Source organism: Hylobates moloch, unplaced genomic scaffold, assembly GCF_009828535.3.
Source record: "Hylobates moloch isolate HMO894 unplaced genomic scaffold, HMol_V3 SCAFFOLD_6, whole genome shotgun sequence".
Classification (NCBI taxonomy): domain Eukaryota; kingdom Metazoa; phylum Chordata; class Mammalia; order Primates; family Hylobatidae; genus Hylobates; species Hylobates moloch.
In genome coordinates, this window is record NW_026652281.1 from 72,668,759 (window position 1) to 72,695,096 (window position 26,338).

The following is a 26,338-nucleotide window of genomic DNA, read 5'->3' on the forward strand; positions in this document are numbered from 1 at the left end:
ATCCTAGGAGACTTGTTTACAGAAATAGACAATCTGATTCAAAAACTCCTATGGAAATGCAAGGGACCCATAGGGACAAAAACAACCTTGAAAAAAAAAAAGGAGACTCACACTTTTTTGTTTCAAGTCTACTGCAAAGTTACAGTAACCAAGACAGTGTGGCACTAGCATAAGGATAGACTTGGATAAATAGGTATGAATTCAGAGTCTAGAAATAAATCCACAAATCTATGATCAATTGATTTTCAACAAGAGTACCAAGACAATTAAATGGGTGAAATAATTGTCTTTCCAACTAATTATGCTGGCACTACTGTGTGTTCACATGCAAAAGAATTAATTGAGTCTCCTACCTGACACTAAATACAAAAATTAACTCAAAATGTATCAAAGACCTAAGTGAAGAAACAAAAAGTATAAGAAAATTTTTAGAAGAAAACATAGGAGTATATCTTTGTGACCTCTGATTAGGCAATGGTTTCTAAAGCAAAAGCAACAAAATAAAAAATAGATTAATTGGACTTCATGAAAATTAATAGTATTTATATATCAAAGTAAAAAGCTCACAGAATAGGAGAAAATATCTGAAAAATCACATATTGGTTAAGGGTCTAGTATCTACCATACATAAAGAACTCAAACCAGACAGTGAAAAAGACAAATAACCCAATTAAAGTATGGGCTAAGAATCTGAAGAGACATTTCTTTAAGGAATATAAACAAATGGCCAATAGACACATGAAAAGATGCTTAACATCTTTATTCACTAGGGAAATGCAAATCCTAGCCAGAAGGAGATACCACTTCATAACCAGTGGCATGGCAAAAAAAAAAAAAAAAAAAAAAAAGGCACAATAACAACTGTTGGAGATGATGCAGAGAATTAGGACCCTCTGACATGGCTGGATGGGAATGTAAAATGGTGCAGTGCTGTGGAAAACAGTTTGGCAGTTCCTCCAAAGGTTAACATAGAGTTATTATAATACTGACCCAGGAATTGTACTTCTAAGTATATATCCAAGACAATAGAAAACATGTGCTCACAGAAAAACTTGTACATAAATCCTCATAGCAGTGTTATTTATTATAGCCAAAAAGTGGAACCAACCCTAATGTCTATCAACTGATGAATGGATAAACAAAATATGGTCTATCCATACAGTGGAATATTATTCAGTCATCAAAATAATGTAATACCAATTCATGCTATGATATAGATAAATCTTGAAAGCATTGTACAAAGTGAAAGAAACCAAACATAAAGCTACATATCATATGATTCTATTCATATGAAATATCCAGAAGATGTAAATCCATAGAGACAGAAAGCAGATAAGCGGTAGCCAGGAGCTGGAGGAGGAGGGAAAGGGAAGGGACTGCTAATTTGTACAGTGTTTCTTTTTAGGGCAATAAAAATGTTTTGGAATTAGAGAATGGTGATGGTTACACAACCTTGTGAATATATTAAGAACCAGTGAGTTGTGCACTTTAAAATGTTGATTTTTATGGTGCCTGAATTATATTTCAGTAAAAAAGGGAAAAACAGAAAACAGTGCAAATCATGTGCTACCTTTTGCATTAAAAAGATAGTAGAAAAAAATATATATGCTTGTGTTTGCCTAAAGAAACTATGGAAGGATATGCAAAAAACTAATAAAATTGGTTACTTAGTGAGGCAGAGGAAGTGTAAAACAGGGCAGATAGGTACAAGGAGGGGAGCAAGCCTTTTCAATGCATGTCTTTCCATATTGCTTTGCTTTTTGAACCCTGTGAATTTTATATTAACTATTATAAAACATTAAACAACAGCAACAAGCAAACAAAAATTCTCAGTAAATTGCTTCTATTTTTTTTCTGCCTGTACCGCCATCTAGGCTGGACACCGCCCCCCAAATCCTGCCTTCTGGTGGGTCAATGGCACAGGAGCAGAGATCAAGTGGAGCTTTGAGGAGCTGGGGAAGCAGTCCAGGAAGGCAGCCAATGTGCTGGGGGGTGCATGCGGCCTGCAGCCTGGGGACAGAATGATGCTGGTACTCCCACGGCTCCCGGAGTGGTGGCTGGTCAGTGTGGCTTGTATGCGGACAGGTCAGTAAGCAGGGCTGGGAATTCTAGTTGGGGGCAGACACAACCTGCCAGAGCTTTGCAGTGTCCACAGGGTCTTGAAGATGGAGCAAAAATAAACCCTATGTGGAGTTGTGTTTACTTCCTATTTGCCCAACAATCACAGACTTGATTGTATAATAGGGGCCAGACAATGATGTAATTGATAAAAGCAGGCCAGTGCAAGGCAGTAGGGAGTGATGACGACTGCGGCAAACTGGAGATCACATGCTTTATCAAATGGGGTCGCTGCTTCTCAACTTGAAGCAAATGTTCCCATTACAGAATTAATACCAGTGTTATCAGAACTTCTGACTTGTAATGGAAAACTCTGGATTTTTATGAAAAATCCTCCTGTCTTTTAATGTTGGCATCTATCATTTTAAAAAGTCCTGACTGGGACAAATCAAGCATATTTTCTGCTAGTTGTGGTTTGGGAGCCTTGCTTTAGTTGCTAGAATTTTACCCGAACAATGCAGTTATAGATGAGGGACGCTTATAACCAATCTAGGTTAGTTTCATTCTTAGACTTTATGATTCTCATTATCACAGCATCATCCAGCTCCCAAAGGAAGGAAGATAAAGATGAAATAAAAGAACCAGTGATATTATCCCTTGCAGGAGGTTAGGGGGACAGGTCCTCCTGTTGTCACGAATGTCCAGGGCAGTGAAACATCTTCTTAGAATGGTTCCTTCAGCAGAGAAACAGAGGAGGAAAGAGGCCACAGTGAGCCTAGCAAGCCTCTGCTGATGCTGAGTGAATAAGCGATCATGCACTTATTCAGAAGGCTAGGGTTTTTAGGCTGTTGTTATTATTATTGTTACCTCTTCCAGTTCAGACATTCCAACCCTCCCCAGCCCCTTCCTGCCCTCATCTCTTACCTCTATACCCAAGGTCTTCCCCACTATCCAGTCAACATCCCCTTCTGTTTTATGCCAGGGACAGTGATGATTCCGGGTGTCACTCAGCTGACGGAGAAGGACCTCAAGTACCGGCTGCAGGCATCCAGGGCCAAGTCCATTATCACCAGTGACTCCCTAGCTCCAAGGGTGGATGCCATCAGCGCCGAATGCCCCTCCCTCCAGATCAAGCTGCTGGTGTCAGACAGCAATCGGCCAGGCTGGTTGAACTTCAGGGAACTCCTCCAGTGAGTTGGGGCTCTCCAGGAGAACAGCAGAAAAATGAAGTCATTTCCCCTTTAAGCAACAAAAGATGAAATGCATTGCTGATTTCACACATAGAGAGTGAATCAGAGAGGAACACTCCCATTGGCAGCCAGATTGACCTGAGCATAATCCTGGTCCCTACCTTAATGTTCAAAGTCCCTCATTCAGTCAGTGCTGGATTTGTCAACAGCTTTTCTGTGCTTCATTTGCTTCTATAATGTGGTAGTAGTTATTAGAGCTACCATTCAGAGTACATGAAATAACCTATATGGTGCATTTAGCACATAGCAGGTGGTCAATTAATAATAAACTAGTGGCCATGTATTGGGTACTTAGTGTATTGCTAGATACTGTGCTATGTAAGCCTTCACCTTCATTCATTCATGCAGCAAAGATTTAATGAACATCTGTTTCATGACAAGCATTGTGTTTGGTGTTCAGAACGCCATAATGGATAAAACATCATCTAATTTAATCCCTGGAAAAGACATTATGATGGGCCCTTTAACCCAGTTTTACAAATGAGGAAACTGAGACTTGGAAAACTAAAGTGACTTGCCCAAGGTGCTAAAAAGTAGTCAAGTCAGGAGTGGGCAGAGGCGAGACCATATTTGCCTTGGAGCAAGGGCCTGGTGGAAACCCCTCTCAGAATTTGAGACTTTGTCCTGATTGGAAGCCAGAACCCAAAAGGAGCCTCTCAGGGGCCTGAACCATTGAGTCACGAATGCTCATCCCACAGACCAGCTGCATCAGATTCACCTGGGTGCTGTTTTGAATACAGATGACAAGGCCTCACATCTGACCTACTTAACCAGACATAGCTGAGCAAGAGCCCTGGGGAGCTTTTTAAAAAAATCAGCCCATAGGGCCGGGCGCCGTGGCTCACGCCTGTAATCCCAGCACTTTTGGAGGCAATCCCAGCACTTTTGGAGGCAATCCCAGCACTTTTGGAGGCCAAGGCAGGCAGATCACCCGAGGTCGGGAGTTTGAGACCATCCTGACCAACATGGAGAAACCCCGTCTCTACCAAAAATACAAAATTAGCTGGGCCTGGTGGCGCATGCCTATAATCCCAGCTATTCAGGAGGCTGAGGCAGGAGAATCACTTGAACCCGGGAGGCAGAGGTTGCAGTGAGCCAAGATCACTCCATTGCACTCCAGCCTGGGCAACAAGAGAGAAACCCTGTCTCAAAAAAAAAAAAAAAAAATCAGCTCATATGATTTTGACGAGCTGTCAGGTGGGCCTAGATCAGTGGTTCTCAATTTTGACTGTTACTAGAATTACTGAGAAGCATTTAAGAAAACATCAAAGATTCTGATTTTATTTTATTCAGAGTGGATACAGACAAGTTTCTTCCAAAAATTTACCAGGGGACTTCATGATGCAGCCAGGGATGAGATGAGAGCCAGTGGATTAGCTGATCATCCAGATCACAGAACTTTGGGAATTACCCAGATCTCAAAACCCCATATTGGGGAAAACCTTTAGAAAAGAGTTCTAAATTACTAGAAATTGGGATGGGGGTGGAAGCTGTGCCTAAATGTGCAGAATTATAGACATGGACATGTGTGTGTTCTACCAGAAAGTCCTCATACCTTGGTAAGAAAGCACTTTTGAGTGAGTTATTTAACCATTTTGAACCTCAGTTTCCTTGTCTGCAAAAGGGTTATAATGATAGTACCTACCCCATGAGGTGGTTGCAGATTACCCAAGCCAGAGCTTTCAGCACAGCACCTCACACGTGGTATTTATGAAACGGTAGTCATATTGTTGTTATACATATTACTGGTGCTACTAACTGTTTTTACCACGGTAGTGCCACCTAGTGTTTTTATGTTTTACAGGGAGGCATCTACAGAGCACAACTGCGTGAAGACAAAGAGTCGAGACCCGCTGGCCATCTACTTCACCAGCGGAACCACCGGGGCCCCCAAGATGGTCGAGCACTCCCAGAGCAGCTACGGACTGGGTTTTGTGGCCAGTGGAAGGTACCAGAGCAGCTTGCCTAGAGGATCCAAGAACAGAAAGTGGGGAGTGGTCTGGAGGGGGTGGTGTGAGGGGAAAGGTGTCAGGAGCTGAGGTCAGAGAGCCTACAGAATCACTGAGAAGCCAATAGGAGCAGCTTAGGAAGGATCTTGATGGTTCTGGATTTTACTCTGAGTGAGGTGAAAAGACACGGGAGGTTTCTTTTTAAATCGTGGCTCTCTCTCTCTCTCTATATATATACACACACACACATATATATATACACATAGACATATAAACATATGTGTATGTATACATATATATACATACACATACAAACATATATATACATATATCATAAATTTACCCTTTTAACCATTTTAAGTGTACAGTTTAATGTCATTAAATACATTCACATTGTTGTGCAACCAGGATCACCATCCATTTCCAGAATTTATCTTTCCAAATGAGAACTATGCCATTACCCAATAACACCCCATTACCCAATAACACCCCATTACCCTCTCCTCTCACCCCTGGTAACCTCTATTTTACTTTCAATCTCTGTGAATCTGATACTGTAGGTATTTCATGTGATTGGCATCATGCAGTCTGTCCTTTTGTTTTGCAATTTGGCTTCTTTCACTTAGCATAATGTCCTCAAGGTTCATCCATGTCATAGCATGTGTAAAATTTCCTTCCCTTTTAAGACTGAAAAATATTCCATTGTATGGATAGACCACATTTTATTTATTTTTATTTTTTATTTTATTTTTATTTTTTTTGAGACAGAGTTTTGCTCTTTTGCCCAGGCTGGAGTGCAGTGGTGCGATCTCGGCTCACTGCAACCTCTGCCTTCTGGTTTCAAGCAATTCTCCTGCCTCAGCCTCCCAGGTAGCTGGGATTACAGGTGCCCGCCACCACACCCGGCTAATTTTTGTATTTTTACTAGAGATGGGGTTTCACCATGTTGGCCAGGGTGGTCTTGAACTCCTGACCTTGTGATCCTCCCACCTCGGCCTCTCAAAGTGCTGGGATTACAGGCATGAGCCACTGTACCCGGCCTTGACCACATTTTAAATAATCCATTCACCTGTTGATAGACACTTGGGTAGCTTCCACATTTTGGCTATTGTCGATAATGTTGCTATAAACACTGGCATACGAGTATCTGTTAGAGTCTCTACTTTTACTTCTTTTGGGTAAACATGCAGAAATGAAATTGCTGGATCATATGGTAATTCTATGTTTAATTTTTTTTGAGAAGCGTTGGATATTTTGAGCAGAGGATTGACATAATCTAATATGTTTTTTAAAGGCTCACTCAGGATGTTGGGTTGGCAATGACACTGTAGGGGAAACAGGTAAAGAAGATGACCGGTGCATTAAGAGGCAAGCATGGTAGCTTGCCCCAGGGGCTGTAGTGGGAGAAGAGATGAGATTCTGAATGTGTTTTCAACCTAGACCCAATAAGACTTGCTGACAGAATAAGTGTGGAATGAGAAGGAGGAGTCAGGGATGGCTCTAAGAGGAATGGCCTGAACAACTGGAAGCACTAAATGATTGGGGAAGAACTGTGGGATGAGCTGTCCGGTGGGAAGAAAACAGAGTTTGTTTATGGAGTTGTCAATTCGAGAGTCTTCTTAGACATCTCTATCCCCTTGTTAAAAGTGGAGATGTTGAGTGGGCATTTGGATACACATGTCTGAAGTTAATGAGAAAGATTCATGCTGAACTTATCAGTGTAAAGATAGTATTTAATACCATGAGATGGGATGAGATCAGCAAAGTGCAATATAAACTGAAAAGACAATGGGTCTCAGGACTGAGTGCCTGGGGCATTTCTGCACTGAAGGGGAAGACCAGGAGGACTCAGCAGAGGAGACTGAGAAGGGAACAGCCAATGAAAGGGGGAGAATGAGGAGTGCGTGTGTCCCAGGATTCAAGTGCATGACCGCTTTTCTGTCTTCCATGTTTGCAGACACTGTTTCTTATTCCTGGGATGCTCCTGCTTCTCTACCTCACCTATATAATCCCTATGTATTGTTTATGTCTAACTCAAGTGTCACCTCCTCTACCAGAGCATTTCTCAGAAACCCATGTCCATCATTGCTCTGGGTTAGGTGCCTATTCTCTATAATTGCACAAGGCTTTGTGTTTAGCTCTATTAAAACATGCTCTCCAGGGGCTTCCTAGATATTTATACTTCCTAAACTATAAGGCCCTCAAAGCAAGACTAATCATTCATTTCTATATCCCTAGTGCTAAGTCCAGACTAAATGCTAAATAAATGTTGGCTAAACAAAGTGACCTTAGCACAGAGTATTGAGGTTAATTTTTTTCCCTTATGTGTCACATACATTGGACTGTGAACTTTCTGGAAACTCTTTTTGCTTCTGTATTCTTAGCCTAGGGCATAGGTACATGGAAGATGCTCAATAAATGCTGGTTGAGACAACAGTTGACTTGATGGTTCTTGTTCAGGTTTCACAAGTATAAGTGAGTACCCACTGAGCAGGGCTCCAAATGTGGTGATATAGATAATACAATCCTTTTTAAAGGTAGAGTCATTGCCAAGGGTACTGACATTCTCTAATTTTTGGCAGGCGGTGGGTGGCTTTGACCGAATCGGACATCTTCTGGAACACGACTGACACTGGCTGGGTGAAGGCAGCCTGGACTCTCTTCTCTGCCTGGCCTAATGGGTCTTGCATTTTTGTGCATGAGCTGCCCCGAGTTGATGCCAAAGTTATCCTGAATGTAAGAGGAAAAACCAACAATACCCCATATGTGTTGGGTACAAATGAGATGAGTGGAATATAGATTTCAGGCTGCAGGAGAAAACAAATGAATTAGTGAATTTAAGGCTTCTTTGGTGTGGCTCCCTGGCCTTCCATAATCTGGTTCCTGACCACCTGGTTCCCTTCAATCATTGCCTATGCTCTAGCTAGATTCCTAGATGTAAGACTATTTCATTGCTATTTCTCCTGCATGGGGTGCCCTTGTCTCCACCACTTTCTTCCCAATGCTCCTGCCAAAACCCTAGGTATTTGTCAAACCCTTAGGCAAAATCAGTCTATGCCTCAACTCCAAATGCTACTGTCCATGGTGCTTAACATGAGTAGTTGGCCCAACTAGAGAGTCCTGGTGACTCCTGCTCAGCCTCCCAGGGTCTTCTCATGGGGAAGGAGGAGATTGGTGCCCCCACTCAAGACACAGGTCACCTTTCTTCCGCCCCCCACATCCTAACTGTCATTCCTTAAAATGTCAGAGGACCCTTCTGCTGTTATTATTTGTACTGAGATAAGCTGTATCACATGGTAGCTAACTGCACAGGCTGTGCCATCAGTCAAAGAGTCAGACCTGGTCTCTGATCCTACACCTTTGATTCGCTAGCTGTGTGGCCTTGGGGAAGTTGCCTAACCTCCCTGAGCTGCAGCTTCAGCCTCACCTGTAAGAAAGGGATAACATATCTCTATAGAGTTTTGCGAGAATGAAATGATACAAGGCAAAGGGGCCAGCACATCGTAGGTTCTTTTTTGAAATAATTTTTAATTTTTGTGGATACATAGTAGGTGTATATATTTATGGGGTACATGAGGTATTTTGATGTAGGCATGCAATGCATGAAAATCACATCATAGAGAATGGGGTATCCATCCCCTCAAAGCATTTCTCTTTTGTGTTACAATCTAATTATACTCTTTCAGTTATTTTAAAATTTACAATTAAGTTTTTATTGACTATAATCACCCTGATGTGCTTTAAAATAATAGTTCTTATTCATTCATTCTATTATTTTGGTACTAACTAACCGTCCCCATCTTTCTCCCAGCCCCCATCTACCCTTCCCAGCCTCTGGTAATCATCCTTCTAATCTCTATTTCGATGAGTTCAATTGTTTTGACTTTTAAATCTCAAAAATAAGTGAGAAAATGTGAAGTTAGTCTTTATGTGCCTGGCTTATTTCACTTAACATAATGATCTCCAGTTCCACCCATGTTGCTGCAAATGACAGGACCTCGTTCTTTTTTATGGATCCGTTGTGTATATGTACATTTTCTTTATCCATTCATTTGTTGATGGACACTTAGGTTGCTTCAAAACATAGTAGGTTCTTTTTTTTTTTTTTTAAATGTTCATAGGTTATTGGGGAACAGGTGGTGTTTGGTTACATGAGTAAGCTCTTTAGTGGTGATTGTAAGATTTTGGTGCACCCATCACCTGAGCAATATACACTGCAGCCAATTTGTCATCTTTTATCCCTCACCCCCTTCCACCCTTTCCTCCAAGTCCCCAAGTCCATTGTGTCACTCTTATGCCTTTGCATCCTCATAGCTTAGCTCACACTTATGAGGGAGAACATAAAATGTTTGGTTTTCCATTTCTGAGTTACTTTACTTAGAATAATAGTCTCCAATCTCATCCATGTCTCTGCGAATGCCATTAATTCATTCCTTTTTATGGCTGAGTTGTATTCCATTATATATATTTATATACCACAGTTTCTTTGTCCATTTGTTGATTTATGGGCATTTGGTTGGTTCCACATTTTTGCAACTGGAAACTGTGCTGCTATAAACATGTATGTGCAGGTATCTTTTTCATATAATGCCTTCTTTTCCTCTGGGTAGATACCCAGTAGTGGGATTGCTGGATCAAATGGTAGTTCTACTTTTAGTTCTTTAAGGAATCTCCACGCTGTTTTCCGCAGTGGTTGTACTAGTTTACATTCCTACCAGCAATGTAGAAGTGTTCCTTGTTCACTGCATCCATGCCAACATCTATTTTTTTTTGATTTTTTGATTATGGTCATTCTTGCAGGAATAAGCTGGTATCGCATGGTGGACCAAATATAGTAGATTCTTAACCCATACTGATTGTTATCATCATGATCAAACGCATCACCACCATTATCCATGTAGTGCTTGATCAGCCAATGTATGTACCTTCTCCTTGCACTGCCCCCAGCTCTCATATAGTGTTTTCATTATCTATTGCTATGTAATAAATTATACCCAAACTTAGCACTTTACACACAAGCATTTATCTCACAGTTTCTGATGGTCAGGAGGCTGGAGGCAGCTTAATGAGGGGGGTTTGGGAGCAGGGTCTCTCATGAGGTTGCAATCAAGAGGTCAGCAAGGTATGCTCATGTTCATAGCAGCATTAACAATAACTAAAAGGTGAAAGCAACACAAGTGTCCATCCACAGATGAATGAATAAACAAAATGTGGTGTATATGTACAATGGAATATTACCCAGCCTTAAAAAGGAAGGACGTCTTGTTGTATGATATAATGTGGATAACCCTTGAGGACATTATGCTAAGTGAAACATGCCAGTCATACAAGGACAAATATTGTATGATTCCGCTTACATGAGATACCAAGAGTAGTCAAATTCATAGAGACAGAAAGTACAATGGTGTTTACCAGGAGTTAGGGGAGAGAGTAATGGGAAATTATTGTGTAATGGGTACAGAGTTTAAGTTTGAGAAGATAAAAATAGTTCTGGAGGTGGATGGTAGCAATGCTTGCACAACACTGTGGAAATATTTAATCCCACTGGACTATACACTTAAAAACCGTTCCAATGGGCAAATTCTATGTTGTGTGTATTTTAGCACAATAATTTTAAAGAAGATATTTGCTAGGACTGCAATCATCTTAAGGATTGATTGAAGCTGGAAAATCGCCTAAAAATTCACTGGTGGCCGGGCGCAGCGGTTCATACCTGTAATCCCAGCACTTTGGGAGGCCAAGGCGGGTGAATCATGAGGTCAAGAGTTCAAGACCAGCCTGGCCAAGACAGTGAAACCCTATTTCTACTAAAAATACAAAAATTAGCTGGGCGTGGTGGCGGGCACCTGTAATCCCAGCTACTTGGGAGTCTGAGGCAGAGAATTGCTTGAACCCGGGAGGCAGAGGTTGCAGTGAGCTGAGATCTTGCCACTGCACTCCAGCCTGGGTGACTGAGTGAGACTCCATCTCAAAAAACAAAACAAAACAAAACAAAAACCTCACTGGTGGTTTTTAGTAGACTTCAATTTCTCACTGGGCGTTTGCTAGAGTCTCCAGTTTCTCACCGTGTGCACCTGTCCATAGGATGGCTTGAGCATACTCAAAACATGGTGGCTTGCTTCCCCCAGAACAAGGGATCCAAGAAAGGGAGAGAGAAAGAACATCCAAGACAGAAGCCATAGTCTTTGTATAACTGAATCTTGAAAGTGGTGTTCATCACATTGGCAGTATACCATTGCTGTCACAGACCCACTTTGGTATGAGGTGAGAGGGGATTCCTTCAGAGGTGCAAATGCCAGGAAGTAGGGGTCACTGGGCACCATCTTGGCTGCTGGATTCCACACATAGTTTTCAGCTTCTCTGCTTTGGTACTGAGACTATAAAGATGCATTTGGCTCCATCTTCATGGTCTCACCCCAGTAATTCTAAGGACATCTTTCACCCTTTGTTTTTGTTTAGACTCTCTCCACATTCCCGATAACCACCCTCTGCTGTGTCCCAACCATCTTTCGGCTGCTTGTGCAGGAGGATCTGACCAGGTACAGCCCATCTATTTGGTGCTTTGAGGGCCTAAGTATGTGAATACACAGCATGGGTATCCACACACACAACTACCCTCTCATTCCAACTCTCTTTCTTTCTCTGTCTCTCCCTCTATACATTTTTCTGCCTCTCTCTTTGCCTCTCTCTCGCACACACATTTATACACATACACATTGACAAGTCAACATACCTGTAAATCTCACAGATGCCCCTCAAGAACAAGCTTCTGGCCCCCCAAAATTTGCATCCAGATGGAACTAAATAGATTTAAGGCAGACTGAAATTTTAGCACCTGAGATAGGCTTCTCCTCACACCATACACCCATGGGCTATTCTGTCAGCAGTGTGTCTGCTACTTCTGTGAGGCGAGAGAAATGATTGGACAGTTGTTAGCCACCTATGGAGTGGGGTTTGTGGCCAGGGCTCTCAGGTCTGGTGAAACTAACAAGCCCGCACCACAATAGCTGCCCCAACTCTCAGCCTCAGACTAACCCCAGCCAACTGTTCTCTGAGCACATGCCATTGGGCACCCAAGAGAAAGGGACAAGACACTGATGATGGCTCCATCCTGGGTGAAGCCAAAGCAACATCTTCTGGCAGAACAAGGCTAGTTGCTGGGATATATGGAGAGAGGCCCACCGTCCTTCAGTATCCACCAACCCTGACCTGTTCTCCCTCTTTTGTCCTCCCCCAAGTCATGAGGAGTCGTCCTCTCGTCTTTTCTAATCACATGAATCTACCCACCAAGTGTCCAAAAGAGGGAGTTCTTACATGCTTCTAAAAGTGAATTCTTCTCCAATGTAAGAAAATCATCCCATTCATTGATCTGATGTGTGCATCTCCACATGATGATTTTGGCTGAAAGCAAGCTCCAAGTACCTTGTTAAGATCAATGTCGGGCCGCGCGCAGTGGCTCACGTCTGTAATCCCAGCACTTTGGGAGGCCGAGGCGGGCGGATCACAAGGTCAGGAGATCGAGACCATCCTGGCTAACACAGTGGAACCTCGTCTCTACTAAAAATACAAAAAATTAGCCGGGCGAGGTGGTGGCGCCTGTAATCCCAGCTACTCGGGAGGCTGAGGCAGGAGAATGGCGTGAACCCTGGGGGATAGAGCCTGCAGTGAGCCGAGATCGTGCCACTGCACTCCAGCCTGGGCGACAGTGAGACTCCATCTCAAAAAAAAAAAAAAAAAGAACAATGTCGTTGAATGCTCTTTGGTAATAATAAGTAACTTAATCAAGCCAATTTGATCTCCCCTCTCCTCTAAGATTAAAAATGTACTTGCAATCACTGATTTTTTTTTTTTTGTAGTTTGGATGATTTGTTGAACAGAGAGGGCGTTTTGCAACATAATATCTGTAGGAATTTTTGGGATTCTTAGGGGGCTAATTTTTATCTTTTCAATTTTCTTTCCTTTCTTTTCCTTTTCCTTTTATTTTTATTTATTTATTTATTTTAGAGACAGAGTCTTGCTCTGTCGCCCAGGCTGGAGTGCAGTGGCATGATCTCGGCTCACTGTAACATCCGCCTCCCAGGTTCCAGCTTTCCTCCCACCTCAACCTTCTAAGTAGCTGGGACTACAGGCATGTGCCACCATACCCGGCTAATTTTTAGTATTTTTTGGTAGATACGGGGTTTTACCACATTGACCAGGCTGGTCTTCAACTCCTGAGCTCAAGCAATCTGCCCACCTTGGCCTCCCAAAGTGCTGGGACTACAGGTGTGAGCCATGGTGCCTGGCCTATCTTTTCAATTTCTAATTGATCTATCTATCCTTTTCAATCAGATTATTGTCCTAACCAATTTATTATCAATCAATTTTTTTCCAACTAAATTATTTTGGCCAAGTTACCTGGAACTCACTGTATTATGCCAAAACCTATTATATGAGCTTCTGATTTTATCCCACACTCAGATAGGATGGATCTTTGAGAAATTATCTGTCCATGAGGAGCGTGGTTGCAAAGCCAGAGGATGGACTCACTTAGAGCAGATTAAAAAGTAGGGGCATCTACCCTCTAGTGCCTGTGGGTGTTTGCATCTGGGCAGTGGCACCAGAGGGCGGGGTGGTATGAAGATCCTGACCATAGGTGGCCTTGTTTTCCTGCCTGAGAAAGGTACCAGTTTCAGAGCCTGAGGCACTGTTTGACTGGAGGAGAGGCCCTCAACCCTGACGTGAGGGAGAAGTGGAAACGCCAGACAGGCGTGGAGCTGTATGAAGGCTATGGACAGTCTGAAACGGTGAGTGCTGGAGGGGCCAGGTCCCTGCCTCAGGTCCCCTCGAGAGCCTCCTGCCTCTCCGGTTGTCACCTCCCTGAAGCTTCTCAGGGACCACCCTGCCCCCAGGGGAGAAGCTGATAACAAAATTCCATCAGCTTTCCTTCCCTTTTGATTTCCATATGTTCTCACTTATAAGTGGGAGCAAAGCTATGAGGATGCAAAGACATATAGAGTGGTATAAAATACTTTGGAAACTCAGAAGGAGGAAGGTGGGAGGAGGGGCGTAAGCGTAAAAAAAAACTACATATTGGGTATAATGTACACTACTCAGTTGACAGATGCACTAAAATCTCAGGATTCACCACTATAGAATTCATCCGTGTTACCAAAAAACGCGCGTACCCAAAAAGCTATTGAAATAGCCACACACACACACACACACACACACACACTTCTTAAAAATTAAAAAAGGTAATTTAAAGTACTTTTACAATTATACCATGACCAGCAAACCAGCCCTCACTGCTGAAGGCATTGTTTATCTCTACCAAGACAGCCTACATCTGCCGCTATTCAGAGCCCAAGATTCTAAGCAGTGTCCTCTACAGTCGTCTAGGAAGAGATCTGGGGATCAACCGAGTCTTTTGGCTTAGAGATGCATTAAATTCTTTATGTCTGAGTATCCACTGGAGTGCTCCATAATTGTTTGTTGACTATGGAAAGAAAAGAAGAAAGAAAGGCAAGAAAGAGGGAAGAAAATAGGAAGAAAATGAAGAAGGAAGGGAAAGAGGAAATAAAGGAAAAAGGAAGAAAGGAAGGGGAAAAAGATGAAAGGAAGGAAGGAAATAGGGAACAAAGAAGAAGAGAGGAGAGAGGAAAATGGAGAACGAAATAACTGGGAAAGGAATGAAAAAACTTCCTTCCGGAAGAAAACAAGAAAGGGGAAAGAAAGGAAAGAAAGAGGAAAAGAAAGAAGGAAAGGAAGGAGTGAGGGAGGAAGAAAAAAGAAAAGAAGGGAGGAAGAAAGGAGAGAAATGGAGAGAAGAGAAGGGAAAGAAAGAAGAAAGTGAGGGAGGAGAAAAAAGAGGATGAGAGAAAGAGTTATCAGGCAGGGTGAGAGAAAGGCAGGGCCCAGGAAAGAAGCTAAGTGGAAAGGCTCTTCTTTATCCATACTGCTTTCTCCCCAGGTTGTCGTCTGTGCCAATCCAAAAGGCATGAAAATCAAGTCTGGATCCATGGGGAAGGCATCCCCACCCTATGATGTGCAGGTAGCAGCCTCCCCCAACTTCTGGCAAGGCCTGGCGTGGAGAGGAGGAAGACACACAGGCCTGGCTGTCATGGGCTGCTGGGCTGCTGGAGGGGCCCAGGGTGTAGACACTCATATATGCACCTCTGTGATGATCTCCTTGCCAGATTGTGAATGATGAGGGTAACGTCCTGCCTCCTGGAGAAGAGGGGAATGTTGCCATCCGTATCAGACCCACCCGGCCCTTCTGTTTCTTCAATTGCTATTTGGTAAGAGATGGGGAACAGCCGTTCTCATGACAGTGACTGTGTGCTAAGCATTGTGCACCACACTTTGTAAATATCTATTTGTTTAAGCCTTACAATGACTGCATGAGGTAGGTTGCTACTGTTATTGATAAAGTTCTCTTATTGATAAGGAAGACTATTATTGATAAGCTACTACAAAGGTGAAGTGACTTATCCAGCATCATGCAACTAGTACAGGCAGGACATGGGATTTACACGTGGGTGTGTCTGAAAGAGCAAACATGTGACATGAGGGCAGCATCGTGGTTTTAATGAGGAGAAAATTGAGGTGCAGTAAAGGAAAGGAGCTTCTGAAGGTCAAACTGCAGCCGGTTGCGGTGGCTCACACCTGTAATCCCAGCACTTTGGGAGGCCGAGGAAGGTGGATCACCTGAGGTCAGGAGTTCAACACCAGCCTGGTCAACACAGTGAAACCCCGTCTCTACCAAAAATACAAAAATTAGCCAGGCATAGTGGTGTGCGCCTCTATTCCCAGCTACTTGGGAGGCTGAGGCAGGAGAATCGCCTGAACTGGGGAGGAGGAGGTTGCAGTGAGCCAAGATCGCGCCACCGCACTCCAGCCTGGGTGAGAGAACGAGACTCCGTCTCAAATAATAATAATAATAATAAAATAAATAAATAAATACATAAGGTCAAACTGCACTATTGTCAGAGCTGTCTTCAGGATTCTCTTTGTGGTTCGCTAGCAGGGCACAAACCTGGGATTTCAGTCCAAGTTTCTGGGATGATTCAGTAACTGCTTCTCTTTTGTATTCACCTTGGCTGGTGTTTATGTTGGGCTTTCTTTTCTTCACAGCTTTCTCTATAAAACTCTCAGACCTGGCTGTGCATTAGAAACATCTGGCGAGCCTCAGTTATTGCTGATGTTTGAGCCTCACCTCAGTCTAATTAAAATCAACATTTCTGATGGTGTGGATCAGTTTCCCAGGCAATTCGAATGTCAAGCCTCAGAACCACTGCTTAATAGAAATACCATCTCATGTGTCTACTAAGCTGTCAATCAGCTACAGAATTAGAAGGAGCAGAAATAAATCAGTCCATTTCTTTTTGGAATGTTGCATTTTAGTGGTTTTTCTGTCACTACAAGAGAAATAATCTTCTACTTTATTTTGTTTAAAATCACAGAAACTTAACAAAAACCCACAACACAGTAATCATGCCAAGCTGAGATTATGTTAACATTTTAATGTATTTTCTGCTAATCAGTCTTGGAAACATCAGTAAATCTTTGACCCCACTGAAAAAATGTATTCATTCATTATTTATTGTGGACTTTGTGCTGCTGGGTGTGGAACAGGACTCTGGTACTTACTGCACTTGTACACTTTCTTTCTGGTTGTGAGATTTTTCCACTGAGTGTACTAAAGTAATTTGAAAAGTTATTTGCTAGACAAGAATCTTTAGTTTTTTTGACTGTTTCTTTCCATCACCTGTACCAACAGTTAGTTTTCTTTCCAGATCATTCCTCTTTTTTTTTTTTTTTTTTTGCGACAGTGTCTTCTCACTCTATTGCCCAGGAGTACAGTGGTGCAATCTTGGCTCACTGCACTTCTGCCGCCTGGGCTCAAGCAACTCTCGTGCTCCAGTCTCCCGAATAACTGGGACTACAGGTGCACACCACTTCACGGGGGTAATTTTGGTATTTTTAGTAGAGACAGGGTTTCGCCACCTTGGCCAGACTGGTCTGGAATTTCTGGCCTCAAGTGATCTGCCCGCCTCGGCCTCCCAAAGTGCTGGGATTACAGGCATCAGCCACAGTGCCCAGCCCAGCTCATTCTTAATTAAGAGAAAAATATTAAATCTCTTCGTGGGAATCAGGAAACGTGAAAATTATTATAGAGGATCTCAGACCAAAATTGTTCTGTGATTTTTGATAAGCTAAGCTCATACTCCCCCCACAATAAACATAAACATTTCAGATTCATGTTGGTCATTCTCATTTAGCTGAAATTGCACGTCAGTTAAATGAATATGCCCATATCAATTTTGTATCCCATATAAGGAATGTGCTTATTTTCCTAGGGAAACAAACTGTCAAATGCACAAATATTTGTTATAGTGCTGACTGTTTATAACAGATAAAAAAGGTGGAGGGACTATCTACATTTCTAATACCAGAAATTAGTTATGTAAAGGATTATATTATAGAATTGTGAAAAAAACAAAAAAAAAAAAAAAAGAAAAAGAAAAAGAAGAGAAAAAAATGTAAAAAAAGAACCCAAATTTCTAACAACAGGAATTTATTCAAATATATAATATCACCACCACACAGAAATATTATGCAACTATTTAATACAATTTTTTTTGGAAGCAGGGTCTCATTCTGTCACCAAGGCTGGAGTGCAGTGGCACAATCATGGCCACTGCAGCTTCGACTTCCTGGGCTGAGGTGATCCTCCCAACTCAGCCTCCCGAGTAGCTGGAACTACAGGCACACGCCACCACACCCGGCTAATTTTTGTATTATTATTATTATTATTTTTTGTAAAGATGGGGTTTCACCATGTTGCCTAGGCTGGTCTTGAATTCCTGGGCTCACGTGATCCACCTGCCTCAGCCCACCAAAATGCTAGGATTACAGGCATGAGCCACCACTCCCATCCTATAGGAGTTCTTAATATATTCTTGATGTCAGTCCTTCGTTTGTTATAAGAGTTGCTAACATCTTCCTCCCTGGTTGTAGCTTATCTTTTCACTTTCTTTCACTTTCTTTAAGCTATTTTTGTTGAACAGAAGCATTTATTTCCATGTCATCAAATCATTAAGTTTTTAAATGTTAAGGATAGTGCTTTTTGTGTCTTATAAAATCATTTTCAACTTTGGGATAGAAAATACACATATTCAATAGTTTCTTCCAATAGTTTTATAGTTCTGCTTTTGACATTTAAGTTTATAATCCATCTGTAGTTAATGTATGCATGGTATGAGATAGGGGTCTATTTTATTTTTTTCTATATGAAAAGCCAATTTGTTGAATAAATCCTCCTTTTCCCAGTTATCTGTCATGCTAATTTTGTCAGATATAAAAGTTTAATATAGGCCAGGTGTGCTGGCTCACCCCTGTAATCCTAGCATTTGGGGAGGCCAAGGCGGGTGGATCACCTGAGGTCAGAAGTTCGAGACCAGCCTGACCAATAATGGTGAAAACCCATCTCTACTAAAACTACAAAAACTAGCTGTGTGTGGTGGCGGGCACCTGTAGTCCCAGCTACTTGGGAGGCTGAGACAGGAGAATTGCTTGAACCTGGGAGGCAGAGGTTGCAGTGAGCCAAGATCACACCACTGCACTCCAGCCTGGGAGATAGAGTGGGAATCCATCTCAAATAAGTAAATAAATAAATAAATAAATTTTTAAAAGTTTGATATAGTCACACATAGGTTTTGGCACTTTCTTGTATTTCCTTGATCACTTACTCTGTCCCTGCACTGATAACATAAAGTCTTATCCACAAAAGCATTACCACAAGTCTTCGTATGTGGGAGAACAATTCTATCCTTGTTATTCAACTTATTTAGAAGTGTTTTACCTATTCTTAGCCCTTTGCTCATTCATTTACATTTTAGAATCAACTTGTGAAGTTCCTTGGAAAATGTTTGCTAGCATTTTGATTAGAACTGTATTGTCTATAAAACAACTTAGGGATAATTGACATCTCTATTAATTAACTCTTTGTTTTGTTTTGAGACAGAGTCTTGCTCTGTCACCCAGGCTGGAGTGCAGTGGTGTGATCTTGGCTCACTGCAGCCTCCGCCTCCCGGGTTCAAGTGATTCTCCTGCCTCAGCCTCCCAAGTAGCTGGGATTACAGGTGCCTGCTGCCACACCTGGCTAATTTTTGTATTTTTAGTAAAGATGGGGTTTCGCCATGTTGGCCAGGCTGGTCTTGAACTCCTGACCTCAGGTGATCCGCCCGCCTTGGCCTCCCGAAGTGCTGGAATTACAGGCATGAGCCACTGCACCAGGCTGATTAAGTCTTTCTTTCACTTTATTTATATCTTCTTTAATGTTGTGTAGAGTTTTAAGTTTTCTCCATACACATCTCAGAGATTTTGTGTTAGATGTATTTTTAGGTATTGGTAGCTTATATTTTTTCTTTTTTCTCAAAAGGTCCTTGTTCAATTGAGATATAATTTACCTACAGTAAAATTCACCCATGTTAAGTGTGTAAGTCGATGACTTTTAACACATGTGCGCCCCTGTGTAACTGCCACCACAGTCGAATATGGAACATTTTTCACTCCCTTGACAGGCAATCCTCTCCACTCCAGACCCAGCAATTGATAAATTGTTTGTCGTCAGTATATAATAATTTTGCATTTTTAAAAAAGAACTTCATACAAATGGAATCACAAACTATTCCAGTTTGTCTGTCTGGGTTCTTTTACTCAGTATGATGTTTCTGTAAGTCATCTGTGTGGTTTCATGTATTTTTATTGCTGAGTAGTAGCTTTTTCTTTGAAACTTTGAGAATCAGAGTTTGATTGTTTTTCTCTTTCCTCTACTCTTGCCCCACACCAATGAGCTTTTTGGTGAGCCCTTCTCCCTCCCTCCCCCCTTCCCTCCCTCCCCCCCCCCCCCCCTTCCCTCCCCTTCCCTTCCTTTCCTTTCCTTTGTTTCCTACTTGGAGTCTTGCCCTGTAGCCCAGGCTGGAGTGCAGTGGCACAATATGCAATCTCGTCCTGTAGCTCAGGCTGGAGTGCGGTAGTGCAATCTCGCAACCTCGCCCTATAGTCCAGGCTGGAGTGCAGTGGCACAATCTCAGCTCACTGCAACCTCTGCCTCTCAGGTTTAAGCAATTCTCCTGCCTCAGCCTCCTGAGTAGCTGGGATTACAGGCATGCACCACCACACCCAGCTAATTTTTTTATTTTTAGTAGAGACAGGGTTTCACTACGTTGGCCAGCTGGTCTTGAATTCCCGACCTCAAGTGATCCACCCACCTCAGCCTCCCACAGTGCTGGGATTACAGGCATGAGCCACCACACCCGGCCTAGCCCTTCACTTTCTACCCTCAGTGATTCTTGAATGCAAAGAGTATTCATGTGTTCTCTTGTCCTAAAAAACACAGCCAGTGGCCCTGTGCCCACCCTCCTGCTTTCAACTATGCTTTCTAGACCCCCTTCTAAGGATAGTGGTGGGTGGCTGCCCTTAACCATTCGCTGGCAGCTTGATTCCAATCAAAAGCGGGAAATCCCACAACTAAATAGGGCCATAGCTCCCTGTCCATTGGGGAACTCTGGGCAGCCTGGACTTTAGGAACTGCTGAACTTTCTGTTGAGTGGTCTCCAGCTTCCTACAGGGGGCTACTGGGGCAGTAACTGGCCTTAGCAGCTGTTCTCAGAGGTCCTTCATGGGTTTTCTTTGTCTTTCAGGACAATCCTGAGAAGACAGCTGCATCAGAACAAGGGGACTTTTACATCACAGGGGACCGAGCTCGCATGGACAAGGATGGCTACTTTTGGTTCGTGGGAAGAAATGATGATGTGATCAATTCTTCAAGGTCAAGCTGTCTGCACTTTCCTCCTCCCTTTGAAGTTTCATGGGGGTTGAGGGAAGCCCACTTGAAAGAGTTTGTTTTTCCCTTCCAGCTACCGGATCGGGCCTGTTGAAGTGGAAAGCGCCCTGGCAGAGCATCCTGCCGTCCTGGAGTCGGCCGTGGTCAGCAGCCCAGACCCCATCAGGGGAGAGGTAACCAGTGCACCCAAGAACATGGCCTCCTGCTTCTGTACATATTAGCACCCAGCAGAACAAGCAGGAAGGCTCAGATTGTCCTGTATTTCGCCTCCATTCATGTGCCACAAAGTTGAAATGCCACCATCAGACACACGTTGCCTTCATGTCTTTAGAGATACTTACTCTCTAAAGGGACATAATGGGAAAACACCAACACTTTGCTTTTAAGTGGACACAACTGCATCCCAAAGAGGCTGGCTATGGGGCAGGAGATCTTAGGGGGAGGTGCAGCCTCTGTTATCCATCCTGTCTAATAAAAAGTCATTTTCTATTTGCAGATGAGGACATAGCGAGCACACCAGTCATGGCTGCTGATGGCTGTAACCTGAGAGGGATAGAATATGTATCCAAAATGACCTTGATATACCAGAAAGATGGGCCAAATTTAATAAGCTGGGCTTTCATAGGAGAAATCTTTTTTTTTTTTTTTTTGAGAAGGAGTCTTGCTCTGTTGCCCAGGCTGAAGTGCCGTGGCATGATCTTGGCTCACTGCAACCTCCGCCTCCCAGGTTCAAGCGATCTTCCTGCCTCACCCCCGCCAGTAGCTGGGATTACAGGCACGTGTCACCACGCCTGGCTAATTTTTGTATTTTTAGTAGAGACAGGGTTTCGCCTTGTTGGCCAGGCTGGAGGTCTTAAACTCCTGACCTCAGGTGATCCACCCACCCCGGCCTCCCAAAGTGCTGGGATTACAGGCATGAGTCACTGTGCCCGGCCGGGAGAAACCAAAGTGCTGGGATTACAGGCATGAGTCACTGTGCCCGGCCAGGAGAAACCAAAGTGCTGGGATTACAGGCATGAGTCACTGTGCCTGGCCAGGAGAAATCTTTCTGTGGGTCCTAGAGGAATGCATAGTATGGGCAAGATCAGCTTACAGGCAGACTTAGGTACTTTTCACTGGCTTACATCCAACATAATCCTAAAGCACAACAATTACCTTTTGAAAGTTAGTGCGGTAGCAGCCTGCATTCTCAGAAGCATGAGGACCGCAGGAGAGATTATTGAAGTCTGGTTCTTGGACTGCTTGTAACTGTATCATCTGAGATTCTTGTTTAAAATATAGATTTGTAGACCTAAAGTCAGACTTACCGAATCATAATGACTGGGAATGCAGCCCAGAGAATGTGCATTTTAGCCAGCCATTCTTGGCCAAGTGATTCCCCTCTAAAACCCAAAGCCATTAATATAGAATAAGGGAGGTGTGGAGTCCCACTGATGTGCTGAAGAAATCATACCTCAAACGTACGCCTAGTTCTGCATGCCGTGAGTTAACTGGGACTGTGACAAATGGCTGTGTGCTCAAACTTAATCCATGTATAGTGCTTAGAACTGAGTCTGGTGTGTAGAAAGTGCCCAACAAATGGGCCGGACACGGTGGCTCACATCTGTAATCCCAGCACTTTGGGAGGCCAAGGCGGGTGGATCACAAGGTCAGGAGATGGAGACCATCCTGGCTAACACGGTGAAACCCCATCTCTACTAAAAATACTAAAAATTAGCCGGGCGTGGCAGTGGGCGCCTATAGTCCCAGCTACTCGGGAGGCTGAGGCAGCAGAATGGCGTGAACCCGGGAGGCAGAGCTTGCAGTGAGCCGAGATCGCGCCACTGAGCTCTAGCCTGGGCGACAGGGTGCGACTCCGTCTCAAAAAAAAAAAAGAAAAAGTGTCCAACAAATATTTAGTAGTTACAGTAGTAAGAGGAAGCTCTTTCTAAAAGCGTATCTGTCTGAACATGAAATGATAATGGCCTTCCTCCCTGTGGGAAGTATGCAAGGACAGTGAGCTACCCCTTTAATAGAATACTCTTAACAGATAGGAATGCTGGAATTAATAAGCATCCAAGTGACTTTCCATTCCTAACAGAAACTATGTTCTGTTTGTTTGTGCTTGAGTCTGGGACACTTCCTCCTCCTGCCTGGCATAAGACAGCCTGCAGGAAAGATGTAGGCAGAGAGACCCAAGGTGCAGAATGTCCCTTGGGATGTCTGGAACAGAAGTGGTGCAGTTCAGGGTCTGCTGATTGCAAATGTTCATCCGTGCAGACCCCCAAAGACCTAGTTCCCCTTGAAAGTGACTGCATTTTCCTCAATCCCACCTGTTCAAACTCATGCCTACCTACCTTTCTCATTAGGAAAATATGGAAGAAAATGGCCCCAGGAGTTTATGAACCTCTTTTCTCCAAAATATTTGCTTCTTAAGAGAAGCGATGTTGGCTTCAAATGGTGTCATTCCAAGTATGGGGAGTAATTTGAGAAATAGGTAGGAGTTTGAAATCATCCCAGAAAGGTCAATCTTCCTAATAGTCACACCTGGAAAGGGCAGCAAAAGAAAAATTGATGTTGTTTGTGTCACTGGCTGTGCCCCAAAAAAACTAGTAGAACTTTCATGGTGCAAAGATAAATGTAGGCACTTATTCAAGGCTCACTTAAGGAGAAAAGAGTTGTTATACGAGGCCTGATCTTTTCTGGGTATTTTGTTTTCCTGCAGGTGGTTAAGGCATTTATAGTCCTTACTCCAGCCTACTCCTCTCATGACCCAGAGGCACTAGTGCGGGAACTCCAGGAGCATGTGAAAAGGGTGACTGCTCCATACAAATACCCCAGGAAGGTAAACATCAGGGTTTCCAGGGCACAGTGATCTGGGAATCAGATGGGCACGCTCTGCCTGGGCTCCCACTCAGGGCCAGGCTCTGTGCCAGGCACTGGATATAAGGAGAAACTTGTAACCCTGGCTGCTGCTTCAGCTTTTTTCTGTATTTCTTCACTTGGGTTCTCCCCAAAGCACATTTTGTTCTTGCTCTAAGAACAGCCTAATCCCTACCGTAAATCAGATACAAGAGGTGGTGCTCAAATGCTATCAAAATGATCCTGTGCTCCAGGCTGCAGCTGTTTTGCCACTGGCCATTTAGGGGGAAAGCCTGAATCGGGGACGCTTTCCAAGGACAGGCAGACAGTAATGTCTCTTTCAAAACAAAAGTCTGTTTGAGAAATGATGATTTCCAAGTGTTTTTGTTTTGTTTTGTTTTGTGTTTGGTCTCTAGGTGGTCTTTGTTTCAGAACTGCCAAAGACAGTTTCTGGAAAGATCCAAAGGAGTAAATTGCGAAGTCAGGAGTGGGGGAAATGAGGTGCAACCCCAGGAAGGCCCCATAGACCTCTGAAGACTCCACGAGAAACTAATGGATCACTGGTCAGCCCCCATGGGGAGCATCATCTCTTCAACCCTAAAGATGTCAAAGGCGTGCAGCTTCCAAACGGCATCCCCAGGATCACTGGGCAATGCTGGAAAGAGCAAAAGAATATCATTGGCCCTGATCACATAGATGCTGCACCGCCTAGCAAATGCTTGGTGGTTTGACTTCTCCCTCTGTCTGGGGGCAGGCTTAGCATCTGCCCACTGGTCTCACTAAGAGCTTTCAGATTTCCCTCCATAGAACAGGTTACTGTAGCCTTGGGGCACTTGTGGGTACTCATTCTCTGCCAGTGGGAATGTAAAGGCTTCATCCTTTGTATGCAACCATTTGGTAAAAGTATGCAGGAACATAAAATAAAATATCCTTTAGCTCAGAAATTCTACCTTCGGGAATCATCACAAAAGAAAAAAAATCCAAATGCAGAAAATGTGTGGTGCACTAAGATGATCACGCAGCATTAAAACTAAAAAAAAAAAAATTAACAAATTAACATCCAAACAACAAAGAAATGATTAACAAAATTGTAGTAGATTAACTCAATAATATATGATGTGGCCATTAAAATATTTAAGAGTAGTTTGGTAAGTCTTGGGAAAAGTGTAAGCTATATTAATTTTAAAAATCAGAATAAAAATATTTGCATACTGGAGAATCCAAACTCTGAAAAATAAAGGGAAAACTGTGGTTAATTGTAATTTTCCTGGAGATTGAGGAGGGAGGGAAAGAAAATAATGGATGGTAGTTTTTCTTCTTCCTTTTTCCACTACATTTCTGTATTTTCCAAGTTTTTGTACTAAGCACATACAACTATTTTAATGAAAAAGTTATGTTAAAGAAAGCACACTCTGCTTCATGTCTAGTTCTTCCTGCACATACTCACACATCATCCCCAAAGGCTGCTGTATTATGTCTGTATTAGTCAGCATTCTCCAGAGAAAGAGAAGCAATAGGACATATATAGACATAGGAGAGGGGATTTATGACGGGAATTGGCTCACTCGATTTTGGAGGCTGAGAAGTTCCACAATCTGCCATCTGCATGCTGGAGACCCAGGAAAGCCCATGGTATATTTCCATCTGCGTCCAAAGGCCTGAGAACCAGAAGAGCCAATGGTATAACTCCCTGTCCGAGTGCAAAGGATCGAGAACCAGGAGCTTCACCGTCTGAGGACAAGAAAAGACAGATGTTCTAGCCCAAAAGGAAGGAGCAAATTCCTCTTTTCTCCTTTTTCTCCTCTTCACGCCCTAATGGATTGGATGATGCCTGCCCACATGGGTGAGGGCAGATTTTCTTAGTCTATGGCTCTATCTCTAATATCACCTGCAGACACCTCCCAGAGACACCCAGAAGTAATGTTCACAGCTATCTGGGGACTCTTAACCCAGTCAAGTTGACACCTAACATTAACCATCACAATGTCTTATCCAGGAGGGGCGTAAGGACCTGCAGCCACGGCTCAGGCCTGCAAACAGGAAAGGGTGGTTCTGGGAGCAACCCTGGAGGAAAAGCAGCAGATGGAAACGGAAGGAATCCCAGTGCTGCTGACCCCACCCCCAGCACCTCCACATCCTCCAGGGAAAATTCAGTGAGCACCTACTCAGTACCGAGCTCTGAGACTGCAGTGATATACCAAAGCCAGCCTAGTCCCTACCTATGTGAGTTTTCTGGGGCTGCCATAACAAAGTACAACAGACTGGGCCATTTAAACAACAGAAATTAATGTCCTCACCGTTGTGGAGGCTGGAGGTCTAGGATCAGGGGTTGGCAAGGTTGGTTTCATTCTGAGGACGTTTCCTTGGTTTGTAGATCGCCGACTTCTCCCTTTGTCTTCACGTGGTCT

At 43.2% G+C, this 26,338-nt stretch overlaps 1 protein-coding gene across 3 annotated transcripts in view; it reads left to right on the forward strand.

The window, feature by feature from the left end:
- LOC116471103 (acyl-coenzyme A synthetase ACSM5, mitochondrial) overlaps nt 1-25,338 on the forward strand; it is a 29,249-nt gene extending 3,911 nt beyond the window's left edge. Inside the window, exons 3-14 of one of the 3 annotated variants that reach the window (XM_032157040.2) lie at nt 1,875-2,085; nt 3,041-3,248; nt 5,113-5,256; nt 7,840-7,993; nt 11,717-11,796; nt 13,920-14,043; nt 15,210-15,290; nt 15,436-15,537; nt 20,947-21,074; nt 21,163-21,262; nt 23,794-23,913; nt 24,347-25,338. In XM_032157040.2, coding sequence (XP_032012931.1) covers nt 1,875-2,085; nt 3,041-3,248; nt 5,113-5,256; nt 7,840-7,993; nt 11,717-11,796; nt 13,920-14,043; nt 15,210-15,290; nt 15,436-15,537; nt 20,947-21,074; nt 21,163-21,262; nt 23,794-23,913; nt 24,347-24,430 — 1,536 coding nt within the window. In that variant the 3' untranslated portion in view covers nt 24,431-25,338. The other 2 variants (XM_032157039.2, XM_032157041.2) reach the window with 2 other exon arrangements.
- The last annotated feature ends 1,000 nt before the right edge of the window (nt 25,339-26,338 follow it).